The following is a 25,862-nucleotide window of genomic DNA, read 5'->3' as shown; positions in this document are numbered from 1 at the left end:
AGAAGACTGAAATTAAAAAAGCAGTCTTGGGTTTTTTTTACTTAGAAAAAGCAAAGTGGGGAGGACAAGTGAAAGCACACTCATTGCTGTGTGTGCAGCTGCAGTGCTTGGGCTCTGAGGAAGCAGGACAAGACAGTGGGTCCTTGGGATCCCTGGTCCACTGGCATGAGCTGAGGGGTCCCTGGGAGCATCCCAGCACTGCAGCGATGGCAGCTGGCCTGCAGCAAGCACAGGACCTGGGACAAGTCAAGAGAGGGACCTGGGGGTGTTGACTGCCAGCCGACTGAACAGGAGCCAGCAGTGTGCCCAGGTGGCCAAGAAGGCCAATGGCATCCTGGCTTGTGTCAGCACTGGCATGGCCAGCAGGGACAGGGAAGGGATCTGACCCCTGTACTCGGCACTGGTGAGGCTGCACCTCGATTCCTGGGTTCAGTTTTGGGCCCCTCACCACAAAAAGGCCATTGAATGACTTGAGCGTGTCCAGAGAAGGGCAACGGAGCTGGTGCAGGGTCTGGAGCACAGGTCTGATGGGGAGTGGCTGAGGGAACTGGGGGGATTTAGTCTGGAGGAGAGGAGGCTGAGGGGAGACCTCATCACCCTCTACAGCTCCCTGAAAGGAGGGTGCAGAGAGCGGGGGTGAGTCTATTGAACCAAGGAACAAGTGACAGGACAAGAGGGAATGGCCTCAAGCTGCACCAGGGCAGGGTCAGGCTGGCTCTTAGGAAGTATTTCTTTGCAGAAGGGGTTGTTGGGCATTGGAATGGGCTGCCCAGGTCAGGGGGGGAGTCCCCATCCCTGGAGGGGTTGAAGAGTCGGGTTGACCCAGCACTGAGGGATCTGGTGGAGTTGAGAACGGTCAGTGTGAGGGTCATGGTTGGACTGGATGACCATCAAGGTATTTTCCAGCTGAGATGATTCTGGGATTCTGTAGGACACCCATGTGAAATAAGCTGAGACAGCGGAATGCAGCGTGTACCAGCTCTCCCGATGCTCACTCCCTGGCTAAGTGCTCTCGTTCTGCCCTGATGCAGCTTTTGTGTGGTCCAGGCCAGTCCATTTCCAAGTCATCGCATTAAAAGCCTTAATTCATTTGTCATATGCACATGAAGTAGTAGTGCTGTGTGTTCTAGATAAGTGGTTCATGCTGGAAAGCAGATCAGCTTAAATTCTGCAACAGTAGAGAGCCTTTTAATGCCTTTTGTGAGTTGTGCCTTGTGCCAGGGGGGCATCTGACATTTTTTGGGGGGTGTTGTATCTGCAGATCTGGGCTGCCCTAATACTGCTGCGCCTCGTCAGGCAAAATCCCTCTTGCAGCAGGGGTTCGAAACTGGAAAGCAACTGCATAAGAGCCTGGGTTGGGGTATTTTCAGAAGGCTAAGCCCTCTGCATTTGCCCTGCAGATGTCATGGCGCCCGCAGTACCGCAGCTCCAAGTTTCGGAATGTCTACGGGAAGGTGGCGAGCCGGGAGCACTGCTTCGATGGCATCCCCATCACCAAGAACGTCCATGACAACCACTTCTGTGCCGTCAACGCCCGCTTCCTCGCCATCGTAACAGAGAGTGCCGGCGGGGGCTCCTTCCTCGTCATCCCCCTCGAGCAGGTAAGAGGTTTGGCCTCGATGGAGCAACTCCAATCCAGAGCTGGTCCCTAAATGTGTGTCCCTAAGCAGATGTACCTGAGAATCCCCGCCTCTGTGTCTCGAGGCCTCTGCTGTCCTTTACTGGGGTTCTCTTGTACAGGGAAGGGAGGATTTAGAACTGCCTTACCTAATTGGGTTTTTTCTTTAGGAACAAAATGAAACATTGGTTAAAAGCGTTTTTGGCATCTCAGCAAGCTCGTGCGGGCAGGGCAGGCACAGAGCACAACTCCACCCTGCCCCTTCACAGTGGCAGAGGCCACTCGGGTCTGTGACCCCAGTATTTCACCAACACAGCTCCCAGGAAGCAGAGTCGTCCCCGGGGAGCCCCTCATCTTGCCGAGTAGGTCCTTGCTCTTGATTTTCAGCTTGTCTGTATAATCTCAGCCCTCAAATTCGATGCTCTGGGCAGCCTGAGGGGCAGAGCATGGCTGCACTCCCAGTTTTCGTGCTGCAAAACCCTGGGGGCTTTTACTTTGTGCACTGCAGCAGATGCCACCTCGCACAAGATCTATTTTGAAGGCTCCCTCACCAAACTGTCACCCCTCACGAGCAGCCCTGGAGCCCTGTGCTGAGCTTCGCTTTGCAGCTGGGCCCATCTAAACCACTTTGCATGGGAGAAGAGGCACAGACGCCTCTGCACTGTCAATCCTGTTCGCAGCACACATCCTTTCTCCCCACTGTGCTGGGATTTTGCTTCCCCAGCTAAGAGTTGCCCCAGCTCCTCGCATGAGCACCTACATCTCTTGCTCATGCGATTTTAAACTCCTGTAAATTCAGCTGATGCTGCAGCAGCTGCCCCGTGGGACCTCAAGGTGTGCAACGTGGCTCCTGGCCGAGCACTTGTCCCCATGGCAGATGCAGAACTGCATCTCTCATAGGAAAATCCAGGCAGCAGCAACCTTAAACATGAAATAAATATTGCCTTTGCTTTCTTTGCTTTGCTTCCCAAACTTGAATTCAGGGCAGTGCCACAGGGTACCATGGTTGCACTGATGCTGGAGCTCCATCTCCGAGCTGGCACCTGCATCTCATCCCTGAGCATCCTGGTCATCCCCCACAGCACTTGGACTGCAGGAGGAAGGACATGGGGGCTCCCAGTCACTCATTTTTGAGAGCATTTTTGACACTGGAGGAGCTGCACTCCCTTTAAGGATGCACATACCCCACGTAACTCAGAGACACACTACGTAGGAAGACATGTATGGGGAGAAGGTGGATGTCCCTCGGGCTCCTGGACAGCAAAGTCCCAGCACCAAACCCACCGGGATTTCCAACCAGGAGGGGATGGTGGCAGAGCTGGTGGCAATGGGATGGAGGAGCGCTCCCCTTTGAGCCTCCCCCGCACCCCATCTTCCCACACCCTGGCATTCCTCTTAGACACTTTCCCCATGTAACGTTCACATCTCTTCTGAATTTCTCTTTAATTTCTGGAGTAGAATCAGCTACAGATGGAAGAAATTATAATCAGTGTTTTAATTGCAGAGCACAGCTTGACTCTTATTAATATTCGAAAAACCAGGAGCTTTGTCTGAACACTCGGAGCGCTCCAGCCCCTCCCCATGCCACCGATCCTGAGCTGGGAGGATGCCCATCCACACACCACTTGCTCATGTGCCTCAGTCCTAAGCTAATAACCCCATATTGCCAGTAAATTACCCTTTTTTTCCTGTCAAATGTAGCCTGGCCCCAGTGGGATAAGAGCAGAGGGAGTGCGATGCCGTTTGCAACCTGTTCCGTGTGGAAATCCTGGCAGTGCTGCACCCAATAAATCCCAGCCAGAGCAGACCTTGGCCCTCCGTGTCAAGTGGCCTTTGTACAGTCTAATAATTTCATTATTTTTTTTAAAATAGCAACTGATTAGCTCATTAAGAGTAAACTAATTTTCTTTGGAAATCAGCAGCCATCTAATTAATTGGCATCCATATTTAGCCGAACATAATTAAGGTAACCTAGATACTGCAGATCTACTCAGGATTTGATTTGCTGCCATCTTTTTTTTTCTTCTTTTTTTTTATATTTCTGCCCTCTGTTCTGCTCAGAAATCTTCACCAGAAACCCCTCTGCTTTATGCTTCAAGTGACAATGCATTTACATACGCTGGGCCATATGTTCCTCTGCCTGCACATCAGAAATGCGGGTTCCTCGCGCGCTTACGCGGCAATTGAGCTCGTGTGTAACCGCTTCTGTAGGGCTGTGTAGGTTGAAAAGATGGAGCACGGCTGCGTTTTGTTCCCTCATCCTCCCTGAGCCTGTCCCCCCACCCTGCGCTGCAGCAGAGCTGGGGCAGGATCCCAAATTCTGGAGCCTTGGCCACCGGAACCAGCCTCTCCCCAGCACTGCAAAGGTTTTGTGCTATAAATACCCCTGGGAGGTGGGCGAAGGAGAGCTTGTGCGTGAATGCTTGGGCTGAGGCTTGAGAAAATGATGATTTGCTCCCCAAACTGTAGCGACTGAAGGATTTGGTCCCATCTGCAGCTGAAGGGGAGAGGAGACCGCGTCAAAAATGCTTATTTTGAGTCAGCAATAACCCAGCCTGGGTTGAGCTCTGTTACCACGAGCAAAACCCAGTCTTGCTCAGATGGTACAATTCTACAGGAAAACAGCTCGATGTGATTCCATCGTTTGTGGTCCAGCGTGGACTGTGTGTCTGCTTCAGCTGCTCCGGACACACTCCCAGCACCGGCTGCTAGGCCCCCAAGCCATCCCCATGCTCTCCACCTTGTGAAGGGATGCATGGACAGAGAGGGGCTGGGCCAGAAGGACCCCTAGCATTATAGGAAAGCCAGGATTTGGGCTCCCTTTTAAAAAAAATTGTGTAAAATTCCCAGAAACATCAGGAATGGTGTGGCTGCATTTTTTTAGCAGAGAATGTGCTTATGGGGAGAATCTGAAATTGGACATTTTACAACCCAAACAGCAGTGTTTTCCCCACATCAACGCTAAAATCTAGAATTTCCATCAACATCATCCACAGCACAAAGTCACTCACAGAGGAGCCTTCGCCTCTTCCAGGCTTTCAAACACTTCAGGGTGTCTTTTGCGGCATTTCCAGGTTTTTATTGGTAACCATGAAGCATTTCTGTTCCTCTGAAATGAAAACTGTGGCTCTCACATCCCTGCGAGACCCCAGAGTTGTGATGGGGCTGAGCAGCCCCAGGAGAACCTGCTCTCCCTCTCCCTGGGGCAGGTTTCCAGCCCTAAACCGTTGCATCCAGCTTTGGTCTGTTTAGTCTCCAAAATGCTTTAGCCTTACCCAAACACTTGGGGAGCCCCAAGCGCACCAGCCAGGGAGAGCACAAAATATGTGGCACTTTTTGATGACACTGCGCTTGTAGCCCTTGAAATTCCAGAGCTAGGACAGCTTTTGGCAGCAGTTATTAAATCAGAAAATAAACTGGTGTGTTTGTGCTGCAACTCACCTGTAACAGCGTACACCAGGGAAGCTCATCTGCTTTGCTGGCTCTGGGCTGGCGGAAACAGCTGGGAAAAACCAAGCTGCAGCAGTGTGTGGATCTATCTCAGCTGTGCCTGATTTAATTAACTTTATCTAAACAGGGCTGTGGGGGTGATAGGATGCTGTGGGGATCTCTTAGGGCAGCAGTTGCAGGGGAAGGGTGTCTGGCAGTGCTTGCACAGCAACAGGAGGATTTTTGTTTCTAAAGGGGATGAAGAGGACTTGTTTTCCCCAGCCAGACAATGTTATCTGTATGCCTGAAGGAAGCAGTGAGCAGGAAGGGGGTGTCTGTTTACATGGAGGAAGCTCAAGTCCGGAGCTGTTGCTCATGTAGCTAAGCTAAGGCCGGTTGTGTGTGAGCCATGTCCCCGTAGCACACTGCTGCCCATCGCTGCCACCGTGGGGGCCTGTATGGCCCTGCCCGGAGCTGGGGCACCCCATGGAGGTGACAGACCCATTGCTAATCCCTATGGGGGACCCAGACCTCTGTGGCAGCTGTGGTGGGGCAGGGGAATTGGGGGCAATGGTTGGGCAAAGCCTCAGTCATGCTGCTGAGAACTGCTGGTGTGGGTTGTTTGTCCCATCATCACCCTGCACAAAGAGAGGTGACAGAGGAGCAGCCCCTGTGTCACAAGGATCAGTGCTGCCATCCCTTGTCCTTAGGGGATTGCTGGCAGGAATGTGGGTGCCCCCTGGCCAGCTGGCAAGCGGGAGGAGTGGGCTGTGTGCCCCAGGCAGCCTGCCCTGGCTCCACAGTGGCTTGGTTTAGCTCAAGGTTCTGGTGGCATCTGCTCTGCCTGTGTGCTTGTGGCATTGCCCGAGGGACTCCTCTGCCGGGACACCTGCTTGTCCTGGCTGGGCAGAGAATGAGCAAGCTCATCACACAGCTGCTTTCTTTGCTTCTCGGAGCTGCTGTGCTTCAATGTACCAGGAGGTTTTCTGCAGGAAAAAATACAGAATTTCCTCCATTTCTCTGTGGTATGAACCAATTTTCATGTCTTTGGAGATTTTCTGCCTTTAAACTCAGGACACAGGACTTGTGTCTGTATTATTTTGTTTTCTGTGAATTTTTCTCTATCTGCTTTTAGTCTGCAGGAGACATTTCCTTTAACTTATTGACCGTAAAAAAAAAAAAAAAAAAGACCTGAGGCTTACAAAAATGTTGATACATCAGCATTACTGCTCCACACTGGAGCACAATCTGGTGTCCCTGCATTTATCAAGGAAATAATGGGAGAGCAGCTGGGGGAAGCCCAGACCTGGGATCTGGCTGTTTTTAAGCACCTGGGATCAGTCAAAAAGTGTCAATGTACAATTTTAATGCTGCCCTGAGAGCTGGTGGTGGATCAGAGGAGGAAACGGGTTTTGAAAATGTGAGTCCTTGGGCCGGTGGAAGGTTGGGAGGGGAAATACGGATTTTTGCCTCTCTTAATGCAGCTGCATTTGCAGCGAAGCCTGAGGTCGAGCCTCCGTAAGTGAGAGCTCGGCTTTGCCTGGGCCATCGCAGTGTAGCCCTGCCTGCAATTGCCTGCCCCCTCTGCCGGTTAAAACAGAGAGAAACCCTGTTCTCTCTGGGGAAAAGTGGCTTTTTGTTACCAATAAACATGGATTTATTTTTAGTGTCCATAATCCCATTTAACAGGGACATTATATGGGCTTTTGTCTTTTGAATTAACAAGCTTGAGCCTGGCTACTGCTTTTATGGTGCAGATAAATAGTTCAGCAAGACTTTGGGGTTTTAATCTGTGCAAATTGTTTGTCAGAAGCTGCTGTGTGTGTGACTTTGTGGGTTTTGGGGCTCTGTGGGTCCAGTGTGGCTGAAGAAGTTCATCTGATAGTTACCCCAAGCGTGGGGGGGGGGGGGTTAGAGCCCACAACAGTATTTATATTTAATTTAACAATATTTCTATCCCCACAAGAGGAATAACTGATATTTAAACCTTCATCCTGACAAAAATGGCATTAAGCAATGCTGATTTCTTTTGCTGCCTTAGGACTTGCGTGGTTTAGTTGTATAACAAAGAGTAATGAAGTTGTCTATAAAATGATGTAAGTTTTTATGGTAAGTAACCTGGTAAATATGGGAGTATTTATTCTAAAGCACCCCTGAACAAGGGGTTTGCCAGAGGCAGTGATAGCATCATCGCTTCTGGGAAAACTGAGGCATGGAGACTGGTGGTGTTTGCTCAAGGGGGCCGAGGCAGAGCAGCCGTCTGGCTGTGCTGGGAGAGAGGCTGGCCAGGAGTGCCTGCTGAGCAGAGGATGGGCACTGAAGCCTGCTTGGATTGCAGCTTTTCCTGCCCTTCTCTCCTCCCACCCCGTGGTGAGGCTGGCAGAAAGGTGCCTGTCGACCCGTGGGGGTGGGAGATGCACAGGCAATAAAATCCATAGGGCTAAGCAAAAAATCCTGCCTGGTTCTGCACACTCCTGCAAATTTCCACACTTGTTTTAGCAGTGCTGGAGGGTGCACAGAGCATGTCTCCATCTCCCTCCCCTCCCCGTTTGAATTTCTCAGGTGTTGGGGGCTGGGAAAAGGGGCGGCAGTTTCTCACTCCTGGTGTTATTTTCCTGGAGGTGCACATCTGGCTAAACAGCTTCTTCACTCAAGGTGCCAGAACAGGGTTTAGAACAGGCTTTTAGAATCTGTTTACTAGATAGCTGGCACTTGGCTTAGCGTTTTCCTTCTCTCATTCACAAGAGCAGTCAGGAAGCTTGGCAGTGTGTCCATGACAGCCAGGTTACTCTCTGCAGAACCCAGCAGCGCGTTCAGACATTTCCAGTGCCTGGAATAGATGTTTCAGTGAACAATATTGTTGACTGCATGCATGGATTTCTTTGGGGTTTTGTGTTGTTTTTTGTTTTTGTTTTTTCTGATGGATTTATATTACTGAGAATCCCCGGACCAGCTTCCAGCCAGGCCAGTTGTGTGCCTTGTCCCTCCTGAGGGGATGATCCTGCTGGGAACACGTGTGGTTGTCCAGTCTTCTCAGCCTTGGCTAGCTGTGGCCAAACTGGGGCTGTGAAATCGCTCCTGTCTGGTGGTTTGCAGTCGCTGAAGGCTGGATGAGTGACCTGGCAGAAGGGAGGCTGCTAGGCAAGAGCAGAAAAGGTGGAGAAAGGCTTGAGTCATCTGTCTTTGTTCAGTTGTTGGAGAGAAACCTTTCCAACAGCAGCATCCTTCCACCTGCACATGGGAATTTCCTTGGAGAATTATTTGTGCAATGGCAGCAAGTGCCCAGTAACCCAGTAACTACCTCCCAGTAACCCATCCCCTCATGTTCAAGCTCTTGCTTGGGTTGCAGATGTGATGCCTGGCTCTGCCTGAGCCTCCTCTTGCCTCCCCCTTCCTGTGGGCTCTTGGCAGCATGTTGTGGCACGAGTTGTCTGGGGCCCTGACAAGGGTTCCTCCCATTTCTCCCTCTCTTGTGCTGGTTCTGTTTGACTTGGTTCCTAATGAGGGAGGATCAGTTAACCTGCAGCGACCTTCCCTTGTACCCCAGTCAGCCAGGGAGGTGCCCTGGGTCAGGGAAATCTGTGTAATTTCCTCCTCTTTAGGTCTCGAGTAGGAGAGCCCTTCTTTAAAAAGACAGCAGTAAATGTATTTACTCTTAATCTCAGCCACTAGAGACTTGTGTGTACTCAAGGATTTCCTGGGAAACCCTGTAAATCCCCTAAGCCTCAGGCAGCGTTTCCCTGAGCCCCCTCTAAGAGCTAGTTAGGGATCAGGAAGCTGCTGGGTGGGGACGGGTGGCCTGGCCTGTCCCCAGGCTGGGGGTGGGTGCTCCTTCCTCGGGAGGCTTCTCCCTCAGGGATGGGTGCTGGCATGGATGCTGCTATTATTTCTGTAAAGTTTTCCTTACACAGCTGGTTTGAAGGTAGAGTTGAATAAAAAGATTCTTGTCACACTTCATGGGAAACAGAAGGATTTGGAAAACGTTCTGGATGTGTATTTCCTGGGAACCTGGTGAGAAGCAGGTTTTATGAACTACATCTATTAAAATTATTTAATCCGGGTTTCCTGCTGGTTGGTGGTGAAGTAAGGGTGGAGCCCTGCCATTGAAACTTGTGCTGCTTGGAGGGTGTGGAGTGATAATGCTTCCTATTGCTTGACTCTGACAATGGTTCAGAGGTGGACCCTGCTATTGGAATTACTCGTGAGCTCACGCTGCTCACAGCAATGCTTTGATGACTTAAGAGTGCTTCAAAGGGATGTTTTTAAGAATAAAGAGGCTTTGCTCCTATCAGTGATGGTGTTCCCCTTCCCGGGGCGGTCTGACCTCCCAGGCTGTGTGTCCATCCCGCCTGGGCTCTGCCCTTGCTGCTGCTCCAGCTGTTCCAGGTGAAGTCTTCCTCCTCGGTCACTGAGCCACAAAATACCTGAATTCAACCAGCTTAAAAAATTCATTGTCCTTTCTTCCATTTCTCACCCAGCAAGAATACAAATAACTGGCTCCTTTTCAAGTGCACTTAATTACTCCAGCAAAGGGAGGGCTTCAAGGGGCTGAAGTTGCTGGAAGGCTTGCTCCTTCCAGCACATGTCTTGGAAAATATCAGAGCTGCTGGAGCTCAGAGAGCCATGGCCCGACATGCTCTCGCTGAAGGGACAGTATCTGGGTCACCCGAGTTTCCCCTGGCCAGGCGTCAGGGATCCAGCGATTAGGATTCACCACAGCTTAATGCACGGCTGCTGGCGAAGTCCCTCTAAGAATGGCTAAATGGGAAGCTGTGGCATGAATCCTTGGGTTTTAATTTATTTTTTGCTTTTTATTTCCTTTATTTGGCTCCTTCTCCCTTTTCAGGTGCCACAGGCACAACCTGCCCCTGCTCTCACACACAGGCTGTCCCTTGCTGCGGACACCATGGCAGCTCCTGTGTGTTGGCTGCATTTGACTAATTTTAATCAAAACTCTTGATTTCTTGGGCAGAAACTATTCCTAGTAACCAAACTCTGGTTTGTTCTCTTGAAGGCCTAATGAATTTTGATAAAAACCTACTTTGCAGAGGAAACCACTTGGCTGGTTGCTCAAAATTAAAGTGATTGCATATTAACTTGTGCTGTTAAAAGGTCTGTCTGCCTGGAATTTAGCAGCTGCTGCATGAATTTCTACTCTAGACAGTGTGTTAATAATGTCATGCTAATGCAAATATGAAAATAGGGGGAAAGCTAGATCATCTGAGCTGTTTGGGTAAGCAGTGTCTGCTAGTGTACTTTATTAACCCATAAAGCAGTGCTTTCCATCCCATTAATTCACAGGAGGGTCGCTGCATGGTGCTGGGAGCCAGAGCTTCGTGCTCTAACGAAGCACCGACATTGCTGTGTTTCCCTCTTCCTTCTGTGCCTCACCCTGGGCTTTTTCTTTCCCAAATCTTGTCTGCTTATCCCAGGGACTGTGTCCCTGAAGCTCATGCTTTGCTCTGTGTGATGCTTGTGTGCAGGAGGAGACCCAAAGCACCTCATCCTCTCTTCAGGGCTGCAGAGTACATGACTGAGCTCTCCCTGCCTGGGAAAGGAGGGTGTCATTTTTTTTTTTTTCCCCATGGGAAAAGTTAAAGAATGTGAAAAATGAGATTTTTCTTTGTAACTTTTTGTGGCATGATTTTTGCAGTGAAGTTTGGGTGAAGGCAGTAGCTGACTCAGGGGCTTTGCGGGTCTCCCCAGCAATGGGCAGCTGTTGCCCTGTGTCCTGACCACCCATCAGGGCAAACAGCCCCTCCTGGGTGCCCAGCCCAGCACAGGCACCCGAGGTACTGGGATCCAGAGTGAATGTGAATGCTGGTTTTAGATATTGAGATGCTTTTAGCAAAAAGTAACATTTTCTTATATCTTCCCCTCCCTTTTGGAAAATTCAATTTAGAAGAAAACTAATTTTTTGATCAAATCTGCTTTCTAGGGTCTGCATCGGGAAGACTTTTTTTTCATTTAAACAAAGGGTTTGTCTTCTCTAATGATTTTTTTGCGTTGTGGCCCATGTACTCTCAGCGCTTGGTCAGTCGATGCTTCTCCTTGTGCCTCGGTTTTCCTGGGGACCATTGGCTCCTAGCATGGAGATATTAGTGTCTTGGGGGGATCCCCAAGAAGCTGGGGGCTGTTGTCCCCCACCATGCAGGTTTGGTATGATGGAGACTTCCCAAGGGGCTGTTTTTGCCACTGGGTAAAAGGAAAACTTAAAATCTGTGGGTGTTGCCTTTCCTATGGGATACTCCAGGGTTTGCAGTGGTCATTGTCACAATCTAGGCAAAGAAAAGTATTCTGGGGGCAGGAGGGGGTTCAGGATTGCATCATCCAGAGCCACCAGCTGCCAGAGGTTTGGGTCACCCTGGCAAAACTGTCAAAATGTCACTTTGTTTTTATCCCTAAAAACCTGAAGTGATTTATAATAGCCCTTATAAAAGCCAAGTCTGGGGCATTACCCAGGAAAACACCCTTTGAGCTATTCAATAACGTCAGAAATGTTGTGTATGTTGATTGCTGCTGCTTGTCTGGGGCAAATACAGGGAAGAAAATGTGTTAGTGGTTGTCAGGAGGCAGTTAAGGGTCCAGGGCTGACGTGGCAGCTCAGATCTGTGCCAGATTGTTGCTGATGGGCAGAATGATCAAAATTTAGGCTCTTTGAGCAAGCTGAAGCGATGCTGTCAGCAGCTGAAGGAGGCGGCGGGTGCAGCTGCCCCATCCTGGCTCTTCCATCCATCTCTCCCTGACACCCCTGAAATTAGCCCTAATAGAGGTTAAAATCACACTGACGGGTATCAATCACCGAGGGGAAAATGAACCCTGTGCTGCATGGGTAGGGAATTACGTGCCCTAATTAGAAAGAAGCTCATGAGTTAGAAATCAGTCTTGCGTTAAGTGCTCATCACAGGCTGGCTAACGAGGTTGCGATCCCGTGCCTGCCATGCTGGGGAATTAATGAGTGTTTGTAAGGGGGGAACGGCTTGCCCGTGACCCTGTTACCGGGCCAAGTGATGGAGCTGAAGGGGTCTGTTTGTTCATGTACTGAAGGCAGTGAAAGCGGGCACCTATTTTTTTTTCCTTTACCTTCATAACTGAAATGACCCATATAACCAAGTCACCGGTGTTTTAAGGTCAGCCTAGTTCTCATCTTATATATGTGTCCACGAGCTGACTTAGAGCTGTTGTAGCAATTTGAGCAGCAAGAACTGACTTTTCACTAATAATGCCTGTGAAGATTATTTTAAAAATTGACAAAGTGGGCTTGGGGAGGTTTATGTTTGCCTGTGTTTCTCGGTGCAGTGGTTTTCTGAATCTCCATCTCTGCCTTGCCAAATCCAGGCAGGCAGAGCTGCTCTGCCCATGCATCCCGTGCTGGCCCATGTTCGCTGGAGCAGTGACCGACCATGGGCAGGCACTGTGGCTGCCTGGCAATTAGCAGCCGTGTTTCCCTGGGAGCAAATTAATTCAGCTAAACCTTCCCAGCAGCAACAGCGCAGGGGTGAGCCCTGGGCCTGATCTGGCTGCCCAGAGCACTCCCGGCCATTGCCTTTAGCTGTGGCTGGTAAAACCGCAGCGTGTTACCCTCGGTGCTGTTTCTTTGTTTGTGTTAAATGGAGCTGGGAGCTGGATACGTTAAAAGGTCAGTGCTGGAAGGGCTATGAAATATTTAGCGGCTGTGTTGTGCTGACCTAGTTAGTTTGCATGCTTCAAACATGCCACCACCTCCGGGCTGTGGCGAGGAGCCAGCATGGGGGAAGGAAGGGTGATGGGGTGGCCAGTTGCAGAGACACCCTGCAATGTTCCTGCAAGGAGCAGGGGGGTCCAGCAGCCCCCCTGAGAGGGGAGCCTGAACAGGGGTCTGTGCCGAGTGCTGTGTGCTGTCCTTGCTCTACTGGGGTGGCCAGAGCGGACTGTCCCCAAGTCTTTCAAGGATTTCCATCCATCTGGAAGGATCCTGTCAAGTGGTGTGATGGGTTATTTGTGTCCTTAAGCAAGAGGGTCAATGATCTCAAAGTCACGGGGGATTTGTCCTTGCTCGACATCCCTTCCAAAACTTGGGTGAGAAGTACCAACCATTTCATGTGTGACCCGATGGTTGATCTACTTCAAGGCCCAAGGATCCATTTGGAGCCCCTCTAGCCCCTTCCAGCCCTTTTGTCCATGGTTTCGGGTGGTCGTACAAAGATTTCCTGCTGAACGGTGCAGCCCCGTGGAGTTGTGGTTGCAGAAACCCCTTCTCATACAGAAGCCCTGGGCATATCAGTGGGGCAAAACCAATCCCCAATTCAGTCAGGTATTTCCTCCAGCCAAAAAACTCTGTCCTGGGGTGGGCTACGGAGCTCTCTCCCCTAAGAGCCTTAAAAAGACAAACTTTATCACTAAATATTTTTTTCCTAATTTTTTTGGTTTATTTTAAATTACAGACAGGCCGGATCGAACCAAACTACCCCAAGGTCTGCGGTCACCAGGGCAACGTGCTGGACATCAAGTGGAATCCCTTCATTGAGAACATCATCGCATCATGCTCCGAAGACACCTCGGTGAGCTGGGATGCTTCAGGCTGACACTTCCCAGGCATCATACAGCTCCGGGCACCCTTCTGCTTTTAATTAAGATGCACAGAGGTGCAAATTGTGCCAATCCCTGGCTCCTGTGTCAGCGGTGCAGGGACTGTGGCTGGTGCCTGTCTCCTCTACTGTCCCCAGTGTCACTTATTGTCACAGCGCTGCTCTTTCTGCGTCCCTCACTGCAGATAAGCTCTACAGCTGTGCACAATGAGGTCTTTTTTTTTTTTTTTTTTTTTTTTTTTTCGCAGGGGCTGCAACCACTCTCATGGCCTGATCCATCAAGTGACAGGAGCAAAAGGCAGTTTTTCAGGCTGGGGGATAGTGAATCAGGTCATCTTTATGTAGCTGTTATTTGTATCCTTCTCCTTTTTATCTTCTGGACTCAATCAAGTCCATCCCAAAGGCTGTGTCATAAAGGAAAAAAAAACCCTTTGTACGAGGAACCAGAAACCATCACCCATTCTGCATGGCAGAGGCCTGGGTTTCGGATGATCCAGTTTTTAACCAGTTACAAATCTGCCTTGCCTGATCCTTAGCATTTTACTGTATTATCCCTATTGTCTCATCCTCTCCTTCAGTATATTGGCGGGTTTTATTAGCTGAAGGCTTGTCGAGGAAGATACTGAGTGGGGGGAAAAAATTCAGATCATGGTCATGAATCATGGTGAGCTGTCTCCCACTTTATATTATAACCTTTTATATACAGTTGCTGGGGAGTAGGAGGTGCTGGGAGGGAGAGAGGATACTGGGAAGACTTCATGATCTGTTGTTAAACCTGCAAAATTAAGTTAATTGGCCCAAGGCTGTCTGGTGCGGGGGGGATCCCCCTGGTGAGGATGAGTTGGAGGGGAGCAGCCCCACAGCAGGGTGGACTCCTGGTGCTACCCCACACCCAGCGTGCTGCTTATGGGCAGGTCCTGCACCTTTGTGTGCTCCCTGCTAGCTCCCCAGAGGTTTAATGAAGTCCAGACTAATAGTCTTTATCAAAGAGTGAGGATGCCCAGGTCCTCATGGAATCCGAGCTGGAGAAAATAGAGTATTTACATGGTATTTGTCACCCGGGTGCACCGTTGGTCTCGGGCTTGAGGACACCACCATGGCAGGGGAGACAGAGGAGCTGCCACAAGCACAGCGATGCAGCTGGCCAGTCCTGCTCCAGACTCTTGGCTTTCCTCCATCACAAGAGAATGTGTGTGGCCTTGTCCCCCCAGACATCCCCACAGGCTTGTCCTCTTCTGGGGGGGCAGAGGATTTTACATCTTGTCAGCACCTGATATTAATGGCCATGGTTTGTTGCTGCCTTGCTGGAGAGGGATCTCTCCCGCAGCCCACCCTGCTTGAAACACCTTCTGTAATTTCTCCTTTGCTGTCCAACCCATATCCTGTCTGTCCCTGCTCAGATAACGGCATCTGTCCTCACCTGACACACTCTCATGGGATGCCACGGTGTTCATGTTCCATGTTCCTAGTCCCCACCCTGGTGTTGCGAGCTGCTGAAATGCTGTGAAGGCTTTTGAGGAAAGAGCTTCTAAAGGGCAGGACAAGCCAAGCAGGAAGATTAAAAGGGGAATTACCTGATTTCTGTAGGTGTTTTGGGCTCTGTATTTCCCTTGTGCTGGACTGCTCTGTGCACTCAGACACGGGGAGCTGATGTGGCAGGCAGGGATGGAGGGGGGGCAGGATTTTGCAATAGGGTGTTTTGTTGGCAGGATACATTTCTTTTTGGAAAGGAGCCTTTCAGGGGAAATTGTCTCAAGAAGGTTTCTTGGGGTGGGTTGGGGGAGGAAGCCCCCAGTTTCACAGGCTATGTCCTACCCTGGCTGCTCTCCTTGGTGTCCCAGGAGGAGGTGGAGGAAGGTGCTTCGAGGGCTGTTCCTCTGGGTCTTTTTTTTTAACCGGAATTTTCCAAAAGCATCATCTATATCCCAGGACAGGACAAGGTTGTGAAACAGTGTTTGATTTCTGGGTTAGCTCCAGCTATGTCCATACTGGCACCAGAATGGCATTAGTAGTGCAACTGGTCCTGAAATGTCCACAGTGACCGTGGTAATGGAGAAACCTGCCTCAGCTAGCCCCTCCCTGGCACTCACCCACATTTTTTGCAAGACATGAGGAACCATGCAGCTTAGGAGCAGAGCATGGAGCTGATGCTGCTCTGTGGAGCCCAGTGACGATTCCCAGCTGCACATGGAGGCAGGATGCATCTAATAACCACCCTTCAGGCTACCCCCACAGTGGAAGGTGGGAGGTAGCTCCTGTTTGAGCAGACCCTGATGATGCATGGACCCTGGGCAATGCAGCTGAGCACCTGAAGGTTTCCCTGTGCCCGCACCCCCCGGGGTTTGACGGAGCATCCCCCAAGCAGTGAGCGTGTGGCAGGTCCCTCTCCGGCGTGCAGGGCTGGCTCGGAGCAATCCTGGATGCAAATCACCAGAGCAAGGCGCAGCTGGAGGTTTGGTAACAGCCTGTTTCATAACCAGACGCTTTTGTAACTGGTTCCTTCGACACCCGGTGATCAGCGTTGCAGTGCTTGTTCCTCATGTTGTGCCGTGTTTGCAAGCCACTGGTGCCCTCAGACTCAGCCCTCCAAGCCATACCAGCCTCTTTTGTGTCTCCTTCATAACTATGTTTCCTCTGCAAACCTGCAGAGCAGCGTCTTCAACCTCTAAATGTGCAGGTTCAGGTAGAAAAAACTCACTGTTCCACCCGTACATCCTTATGCAGATTTTTTCACTGCAATATTGCAAATTGAATTTTGCCCCACCCCAGCCTGTAGCTCAGCCCTTGGCTGGATGAGGTGACCCTTTGGGGTACTGGAAAAGAGAGGGAAGAGCGGCCACAGGGGCAGCAGGATCAGTCCTCCTCAGGCAGCAGATATTCCCTACATTTTGGAAAAGCTTGATTTCAACTCAGCGATGCTCGCTGGAGCAACTCAGCCTCAGCCACCGCGTCCACCTGAAGGCGAGCTCAGCTTTTGGGACGCTGGTAGAGGAGGCGAAAGGGAACCTGCATGGGCTGTGTGCTGTGTTCAATGTGTGACTTTTTTAATGGGTGGTACTTCAAGGCGTTGTGATGTGTCTGCAACGGGTATCAGAGCTGAGGCGAGATGAAGGCTCCAGGGAGGATGAGTGTGCCGGCCAAGGCTGCCTGCCCTGGGGAGGAGATGGGTGTGCAAAGATCCATCATTTCATCTCTTCACTTGAACCACAGGGATGTGTACGTGCACCAAATGCTGCTGGGTTTTGCATGTCTCCAGGAAGCCATGGGGCTGGCAGGAGCCTGGGTGCTGCTGCTCAGAGGGGTGTAGGGTGCTTGAGCAGACTGAGAAGGGTTAGATAAATGCCAAGTGTCACTTCAGCTTCCTGCTGGTAACCTGCTATGGGGATGAAAACATCTATAGCTGCTCTTTGATAGCATTATCTGCAGCTTTTTAATTGGAGAGGAGACACTACTGAAGCCTTATTCTGTCCCAATGCATCACGCCCTTTTTGTGTGGAGGCTTTCCTGGCTTGTTTTTAACCCGGGTGTCTCACTTTCAGCTGGGATAATTTTTCTTCTTAGTAGCTAGAACAGTGCTGCGTTTGGGATTCAGTATGGGATTTGGTGTGAGGAGAATGTTGATAATATATGGAAGGTTTTAGTTGTTGCTGAGAAACCCAGGACTTCTCAACTCCCCATGTCATGCCAGTGTGAGGGTGCCCAAAAGATGAGAGGGAGCAGAGCCAGAGCATCAGACCCAAATGGGCCAAGGGAATATTCCATGTCACACGATGTTATGCTCAGTGTCCGGAGGAGGGTTGGCTGGGAAGCTGGCTCTTGCTCTTCTGAGATTGCGGGTTTGGGACTTTCCCTCCTCTGGGATGGCGGACAGTGACCAATCGCATTGTGCATTACTCTTTTGTGTATTCTGTTATTACTATTATGATCATTATTATTTTTATTTTATTTCAATTATTAAATTGTTTTTATCTAAACCTACAAGTCTCCTTATATTTCCCCTCACAGGTGCGGATCTGGGAGATCCCCGAGGGTGGCCTGAAGAGGAACATGACAGAGGCTGTCCTGGAGCTGTATGGGCACAGCCGGCGTGTTGGCCTCGTCGAGTGGCACCCCACCACCAACAACATCCTCTTCAGCGCTGGCTACGACTATAAGGTGAGCCCTGCCTGGCTCCTCGTGCTCGGCTGCTGCCAGGGCTGCCCTTGCCAAGGCTTTTCCCTGCTTATGGTGCAGGTGGGAGTCACCTGCGTGTCTGCAATAACGTGACCCACCAGGTCTTGCACCTGGTATAAGAATTATTTTAATTTTGCACAAGCAGCAGCTGCAGAGCAGTGCTGGGAGGAGTCAAGGGAGCTCTGACTTTGATGAGGGGCAATTTCAGCCAAAATAGGAGATAATAGGCCTGATGTCTCCCCAGTGGAGAGTGGTGATGAGTGGTGTACTCAGGGGCTGGGGTTGGAGCCAGCACTGTTTAACATCTTTGCTGGTGACACAGACAGTGGGATCAGCATGTTCCCCACTGATACCAAGCTGTGTGGTGTGGTGACACGCTGAGGGGAGGGATCCATACAGAGGGACCTGGGCAGGCCGGAGAGGTGGCATGTGAAAACCTCATGGAGTTCAACAAGGCCAAGGGCAAGGTCCTGCCCATGGGTCGGGGCGATCCCCAGCACAAATCCAGGCTGGGTGAGGAGTGGCTGGAGAGTGGCCCCAGGGAGAAGGACTTGGAGGGGTTGGTGGGTGGAAAACTGCCTGTGAGCCAGCAACGTGTGCTCACAGCCCAGAAAGCCACCCGTGTGCTGGGCTGCACCCAGAGCAGTGTGGGCAGCAGGGTGAGGGAGGGGATTCTCCCCCTCTGCTCTGCTCTCAGGAGACCCCCCTGCAGTGCTCGGTCCAGCTCCGGGGGCACCAACATCAGAAGGACATGGACCTGCTCGAGCAGGGCCAGAGGAGGGCACAAAGATGCTCGGGGGGCTGGAGAACCCCTCTGTGAGGACAGGCTGAGAGAGTTGGGGGGTTCAGCTGGAGAAGAGAAGGCTCTGGGGAGACCTTAGAGTGGCCTCCCAGGGCTGAAAGGGGCTACAGGAAAGGGGGGAGGGACTCTTGATCAGGGGGGTAGGGTTAGGATGAGGGGTGATGGTTTTAAACTGACAGAGGGGAGATTTAGATGAGATCTAAGGCAGAAATTCTTCCCTGTGAGGGGGGTGAGGCCCTGGCAGAGGTTGCCCAGAGAAGCTGTGGCTGCGCCCTCCCTGGCAGGGTTCAAGGCCAGGTTGGACGGGGCTTTGGGCAACCTGGGCTAGTGGAAGGTGTCCCTGCTCATGGCAGGGGGTGGGACTGGGTCATCTTTAAGGTCCCTTCCACCCCAAACCGCTCTGATTCTGTGATATTAAGATGCCTGAAGCAGATGTGGATGTTGCATGAGGGGTGGGGGGATCTCTGGGAGTGGAGACACCAGGGCAGCTTCCCTCCTTCCCTCCCACAGGTCCTTATCTGGAACCTGGACATCGGGGAGCCTGTGAAGATGATTGACTGCCACACAGATGTCATCCTCTGCATGTCCTTCAACACCGATGGCAGCCTCCTGGCCACCACCTGCAAGGACAAGAAGCTGCGGGTGGTGGAGCCGCGCTCTGGCAGGGTCCTGCAGGTGCGGTGCTCGTGCTGGGGGGGTGTGTGTCGCTGAGAGCTGCATGCGAGTGGGGGGGATAGAAGGAAGATGTCGGGGAGGAATTCTCCTAAAATGTGTGGAAACATTTGTAAGGTCCTGTACGTACTCGTGATGTTTTGTGTGTGTTGGGGTCTGAGGAGAATTCTCTGCTGGTTGTTTAATTAGCTGGAGGTGATGGGGAGGGCTCAGCCTCATCCCAGGCACAGGAGGCTTTTATCCTTTCATTTATTAAGGATTTGTGGAAAACAATAGAAATTAGGGGGAAAGAAGTGGAAAGTTCCATAAAGAGCCACAGTTTGGAGGAAGATGGTGGTTAGGTGTCAGTAAGTCAGTATTAGGTAGCAGTAATATTCAGGGAGATGGGCATTTTTGTTTTGCACAGGGAACAGGCTCTGAATCACAGTAGCTGTGGCGTTTCACTGTCTGGGAGGCGGCAGGTCAGGGGACCTGCCCAGGAAGGGGCTTTTCTCGGGGGAGGGCCAGCCCTGGGGGCCACAGGGGAGCCAGGGAGGGCTGCCAGCGAGCATGCTCCTGCCTTGCAGGAGGCCAGTTGCAAGAACCACCGTGTCAACCGGGTGGTCTTCCTGGGCAGCACGAAGCGGCTGCTGACGACGGGGGTGTCGCGCTGGAACACGCGGCAGATCGCCCTTTGGGACCAGGTGGGTGCTGGGACCCCTGCTCTGTCCCTGCCAGGGCACACCCACCACCCCCCCACCCCCAGCACAAGCATCTTTGGGTTAATCAAATGCTTTTTCCTGTGGCACAGGAAGACCTGTCCATGCCTCTGATCGAAGAGGAGATCGACGGGCTTTCGGGTCTCCTCTTCCCTTTCTACGACGCCGACACTCACATGCTGTACTTGGCTGGCAAGGTACGGGCTGCACTCTGCATCCCGCAGCAACAGGGGCCACACCCCCCGGGGGGGGTCAAGGGGCACCTCTCCAGTGAACATCATGGGGGAGCAGGGCTGTGCTGAGCCCGAAGCAGAGCGTGACACGCAGCTCTGGGGCCACAAAACCCCAGTTTGGAGAGGTGCCCGCCACCGTTGCATCCCGCGGGGTGATGCATGATGCAGCAGTGGCCCCAGCCTGGCTCCCCACCACAGTGTTTCCCAAGGACAGGGTGCTGGGTGTTATCATGGTTTTGATTCAACCTTGTGTTTGCCAAAGCACTAAACCATCCCTCACTGCGCTCACTCCAGGGCGACGGCAACATTCGGTACTACGAGATTGGCTCAGAAAAGCCCTACTTGAGTTATCTCATGGAATTTCGCTCCCCAGCCCCACAGAAAGGACTGGGTAAGGATGGTTGTGCTGCTCTAAACATGCCAAAGGTAGATGATAGATGGTGCTTAATTAAACGCTGCTTGTCAATGGGTTTGGCAGGGGTTTGGCAGGCACTGGGCCAGCTCTGGAGCACCAGTTTGAGGCTGCGGTGCTTGCAGGGCAGCGTTCCTGTGGCTGTGCTGCCCCTCCCACCATGGTTCAGCCAGGTCCTGATCAGGTGCACACCTGGTGACACCCTTCCCGCTGTCACACATGCCATGGCTTTATTGGAGGACATTGGTCGGTGATTCCTGTGACTTGTCCTGAATAAAAGCCACTCATCCCTTTCCTGATGGCCCTGCAGGTGGCCCTGGTGTGGCCAAGCTCTGTGTCCCAGGTCCCCAGTTGTGATGGCAGGGGTTAATTCAGTGAAGACCTGGGTCTCCTGATGGGGAGCAAAGACCTTTTGGGGTGTGGGGGAGGTGGATGGGCCTGGACAGGGTTTGCGTCACCCCAGGGTTATTTTCCATGTCTCCTCTGCAGGGGTGATGCCGAAACATGGGCTGGATGTGACGGCCTGTGAGGTCTTTCGTTTCTACAAGCTCGTCACCCTCAAGGGGCTGATCGAGCCCATCTCGATGATCGTGCCGAGGAGGGTGAGGGAGTCCCCTGGGGCACAAGGACAGGCTGCTGGAGTCGAGCGGGGTCCAGGGGGTGTCCGAAGGGGGGCTGGTGTGATGGAGTGGAGGGCTGGCACCATTTTGCTGACTGCTGGGTCTCTTTCCACTGGTCTTAAGACCTCCCAGGTCATTACACTTCCCAGGTGTGGGATTCTCTAGGGGATTTTTTAGAAAAAATGGGAATATTTATAGAAAATGCATCTCTGCATTGCTCCTGGCCTTGGTGCAGTTGTTTTGTGCAAAATCAGCTTGGTCCATTGTGACAGGTAACAAGGGGCTTGTCTCACCTGAGGTTTGGGGGCTGTTTCTGATAAAATATATCCTGGAGCTGGAGCAGGGTTTGGCATTTCCCTTCCCAGTGCTGTCTGAGGCTGGCAGCAAACCCAACCACCGGCTGGAGGACCTGGGCCTGGGCTCGGCTGCTGCTCGTCCTCCTCTGGCCCCAGTGCCGGCAGCCACCACGTGCCCTGAGCAAGGCAGCACCAGCATTTTTCATCTGACTTCACGGTGCAAACACCCAGTTTATTAGTTCCCCGGATGCCCCGGGTGGCTGCAGTGCTGCATGCCAAAGGGGTGAGCGCAGCCACTTGCAGCGCATAGCGACGTGTAGTTTAACTCGGGAGCAGATTCACGGAGGCGGTTGCTTTTCTTTCTCCTTGTTTTCAGTCGGAAACGTACCAAGAGGACATTTACCCAATGACTCCGGGTACGGAGCCAGCCCTCACGCCGGATGAATGGCTGAGCGGGGTGAACAGAGGTAAAGCTACCGGTGCCATGCTGCGGGGGGGTGGCACAGAGCCCTGGAAACGGCTGGGCAGTGGGATGGGACTGCAGTTCCCCCCTGCCCTGACCCTCTCCCGCGCTCTGCCCTGCTCAGATCCCATCCTGATGTCGTTGAAGGAGGGCTACAAGAAGACATCCAAAATTGTCTTTAAGGCACCAGTGAGGGAGAAGAGGAGCGTTGTGGTTAATGGCATCGATCTGCTGGAGAACGTGCCCCCCCGAACGGAGAATGAGGTAGGGCAGGGTGGCCCAGGGTACAGGGATGGGAGGGGATGGTCACTGGCTGCAGGGGGACATTTTCTGGGTGCAGCTTGGAAAGCCATGACTCTGCAGGTCTCTGTACTCCCAAACTGCCTGGGCACTGTGTTTCCTCATGACTTCAAGCACCCTGCTCTGCATTAACCACAGAGCACCCCAAAGGAGCGATGTTAAGCTCCTCGGTTTTTTGGTTTTTTTTTTTTTTAATTAAAATCCTTCTCTGGAAACAACATATGGAAGCACTGGGGAAACATCAGCACTTGGTCCCAGCAGGAATTTTGTTTTGCTGGAGCGGCAGATTGCATGTGTAGGGTATCCCTGAGCTGGAGAGTGAAATACTAAATCCAAGGGCGCAGGCAGGGTGGCAGATAAAGTCGTGTTGCAAAAGCAGCCAAGTTATGAAACAGCCCCAGTGTGGCTCCAGGGGCTGGCCCAAGGGGCGAGTGGCTGGTGTAGTCCCTCCATCTCCCTTCTGCCTTCCCTTCCAGCTCCTTCGGATGTTCTTCCGACAGCAGGATGAGATCCGGCGGCTGAAAGACGAGCTCTCGCAGAAAGACATACGGATCCGACAGCTACAGCTGGAGTTGAAAAACTTACGTAACAGCCCGAAGAATAATTAACTTCCAGGGACGTTTTATAAATAAACTCTCTTTGTTTATACTTGCTCTTTAATTTTATTGTATCCACTTACACAGAATATGAGCCAGAAGTCAAGTGACCTGCCAAGAGCCCACTCGCTAACTGGAAATACGTCCTCCTAGTCTTGTCTAGCACTAAAACTACTATAACTGAAAGCTACTGCATGAGAGGCGGCTGGGGCCTCTGCCTGCCCCAGCGACGGTCTTGGAGTAAGTAGACGAGCCATGTCCCCTCTGTTGGGATTAACCGGCACGGGGGAGCTGAGGCAGCAGCGGCGACTCCCCGGCAAAGCGCGAAGCTTCGTTGCTATTAATTTTTTTTCCTATGCAAAAATGTGACAGCGGGTGCAGAACTGGAACGGGGTGCAGAAAAAACACGCTGCCACGGTGGCAGCCCAGGAGCCTTCCCGGGGCGGCGTGGTCATGGCATGGCATGGCCCAGTGGGCTCCGGCACAAGTGGCCTGTGAGTGTCCTGGGGCACCAGCCTGGCGCAGGGAGCTACTCCACTTCTGTGCGTGCATCTGTGTGCATATATCCTTCTTTAAATAATAAAAAGAGGTTGCATTTCTGAAAAGGAGAGATGGATTTTTGCACCCTCTGCCTCTGCAAAGAGGGATTTACCCTCTTCCTTTCCCCTGGGACATGTGCCAGTGCTGTGGGGAGGGGGGGAAGGATGCCACGCATCGCATCCCAGCACCCAGGGGGTGCTTCATAGGTTCACCATGTGTGTACAATCACTGTTTTTTGTGGATTAGGCCTGTGGCACAGGGAACGACACCAAATACTGCTAGTTTACCTATATATATATATATTTTCATTAAATCAAATTGCTGAACTGCCCAGCACTACCAGTGCACCAGTTTCTCCTCTCCGTTAATTTACATTGTGCCCTGCACCCACTGCTTCCCCCTCTTTGTTACATGTGCTGTCATTGCCTATTATTTATGCTACTACAGAATAGTGATGAAATAAAATGTTTTCAAGATACCTAAACCTTGCCCACTCTTTCCTTTCTTTGCTGAGGGGCTGTGCAGGAGCACTGGCCCCCATCTGAGAAGGGGGGGTGGGACCTAAAGGGGCATTTTTGGCCATCATTCAGTGTCAGGACTGGAGTTTCCTGGGTTTATCGTGTCTCAGAATTGGAAGGTGAAACCACTGTTAAAAGCTCAGCTTGGCTGTTTTGTGCAGAGCAGCAAAGGCTTCGTCCTGTTTGAGGTTATTTATGTCATGGCTTTATTTGAAGGGGGTGTGTTGGGACTTACTGCACTAAATTACCTCTTGTAAGGGAAGAGCCAGCATTTCTCCAAAGCCCCTTGAATTGATATGAAATGAGCCCCATTATGGCTGTGGGTCGTGATGATTAATGAACTAATTAGCATATCTGCAAACATCAGCACCAATCCAGTGGCGGTTGCCACCTCTGCTGCAGGTGAGGGGGATGTCTCAGTGTGCAGAGGCGGCTGGTGCAGGATGTGGCCCCACAGGATGGCTCTGTGTGGGTGTCAAGGCTCCCGACATGGTTTAGATTCACCAAAAAACCTCCAGCCTGAGCTGTGGCCATGCAGTCCCAGGGCAAACCCTTCACCAGGATCTTGCTGCTTCTCTTCTTGCACCTTTCCCCCCAAACTCCCCTCTCTTGGTAACAGCTCGAGCTCTTCCCGACATTTCCTCCTGCACCATCTGGGTGCTATTTAAAGCAGAAAGGCCTATTTTTGGGCCACTTGATACACCCAATTTTAGCACTGAATTCCCTGCACTGCTGCAACCTTATGAGTCAACCACGGAGCAGGGGCCCCGTGCAGCTGGGTGCAAACCCTGCATCGCTGCAAGGACCCACTGCACCACCCCTCACCCCACTGCTTTTGGGGCTCTGGGGAACTCTGCCCTTTTCTGCTGCGGGGTTTTTTTAGATGCTTCTGGGTAGTTTGCAGTATTTTCCAGGGTCTAAACGAGACCCCTGGCTTTGTAACCTCCCAGCATTTTTTTTTTCTCATATCCTTGCAGACATTAAAGCTGCTCCTTGGCCCTGCAGTATTAACAGAGCTGATCCCTTCCTCCCCAGGACCAGCCCCTCCACAAACTTTATCCAGCCTCAACAATTCAAAACCATCCAATTTATCTGCAGCATTTTTCAAGCTGTCCCTGCCCAAATCCAGGCTGAGGTCTCACCCTTCCTGTACTCCTGCTAATTGCAATTACCTCTCCCTCACAGATGACATCTTCAGGGATAAAAGGTTTTAAGGGAAAAGGCTTAAAGATCTTGGCTGGCCACAGGAGACAGCCCCTTCCTTGTTCAAATAGGGCCATGGGGTGATTTCCTTCCTACTTCGTTTTTTCCCCTCCATATTAATGCTGTCCCTCTGTGCTCATCCTTATCAACCTGACCTACTTTCTGCTTCCTGGAGGTTTCCCTTTGTTTGAGGCTCGGCCTCCTCATATGCTTCCTAGCTGCAGGATTATTGTTAATTCTCTGTTTTCCAACATTTTGTGAGTGCCTACTTGAAATGATTTCTGGTGATTAAACACCCCCCACCCCCCCGAATTTATGGATGAAGATATAAAATCTGCTTTTAGAAATCTAAAATTAAGCAAATGCAGAGGAGAAGCCACTATGGGTTTTACTTTAATTAAATGGAAGCTTCCCAGTGATTTGCAGAGGATGAGTGCTGGTCCCTCCTTTTTCTGACATCCTTAAAATCAAGGGGTGCTTTGCACTCACTGAACTCACAGCTCCAGCTGCACACTCGGGGACCCTAGGTTGGGACCTCAACCCCCCCAAAGCAAAAAATTATTAGAAATTTCTTACAAATTTAGTCCATTTTTAGAAATGATGCACTGCTGCCTTTTGCCCTAAAGTAAGCCCCAGAGACCAACTTCCCCATCCCCTCCTGGGTGCTTTCAAAAACCAAAAGGGGAATTTGGTGCTGAAACTACACCAGGATTTGTGCAGTG

At 51.5% G+C, this 25,862-nt stretch overlaps 1 protein-coding gene across 3 annotated transcripts in view; it reads left to right on the top strand.

Annotated features, from left to right (window-relative positions):
* CORO2B (coronin 2B) overlaps positions 1 to 23,897 on the top strand; it is a 38,522-nt gene extending 14,625 nt beyond the window's left edge. For 2 of the 3 annotated variants that reach the window (XM_026855928.1, XM_026855927.1), the window contains 10 exons: positions 1,401 to 1,601; positions 13,471 to 13,587; positions 17,620 to 17,769; positions 19,100 to 19,264; positions 19,828 to 19,944; positions 20,052 to 20,156; positions 20,487 to 20,583; positions 21,094 to 21,206; positions 21,897 to 22,247; positions 22,760 to 23,897. In XM_026855928.1, the coding sequence (XP_026711729.1) occupies positions 1,401 to 1,601; positions 13,471 to 13,587; positions 17,620 to 17,769; positions 19,100 to 19,264; positions 19,828 to 19,944; positions 20,052 to 20,156; positions 20,487 to 20,583; positions 21,094 to 21,206; positions 21,897 to 22,247; positions 22,760 to 22,891 (1,548 nt within the window). In that variant the 3' untranslated portion in view covers positions 22,892 to 23,897. The remainder of the gene's footprint in view (positions 1 to 1,400; positions 1,602 to 13,470; positions 13,588 to 17,619; positions 17,770 to 19,099; positions 19,265 to 19,827; positions 19,945 to 20,051; positions 20,157 to 20,486; positions 20,584 to 21,093; positions 21,207 to 21,896; positions 22,248 to 22,759) is intronic. The other variant, XM_026855930.1, reaches the window with a different exon arrangement.
* The last annotated feature ends 1,965 nt before the right edge of the window (positions 23,898 to 25,862 follow it).

The sequence above is a fragment of the Athene cunicularia genome (assembly GCF_003259725.1).
Source record: "Athene cunicularia isolate RWA chromosome 10 unlocalized genomic scaffold, athCun1 chr10_part1, whole genome shotgun sequence".
Classification (NCBI taxonomy): domain Eukaryota; kingdom Metazoa; phylum Chordata; class Aves; order Strigiformes; family Strigidae; genus Athene; species Athene cunicularia.
The sequence above is the reverse complement of the archived record's forward strand: the minus strand, read 5'-3'. Positions and strand labels throughout refer to the sequence as shown.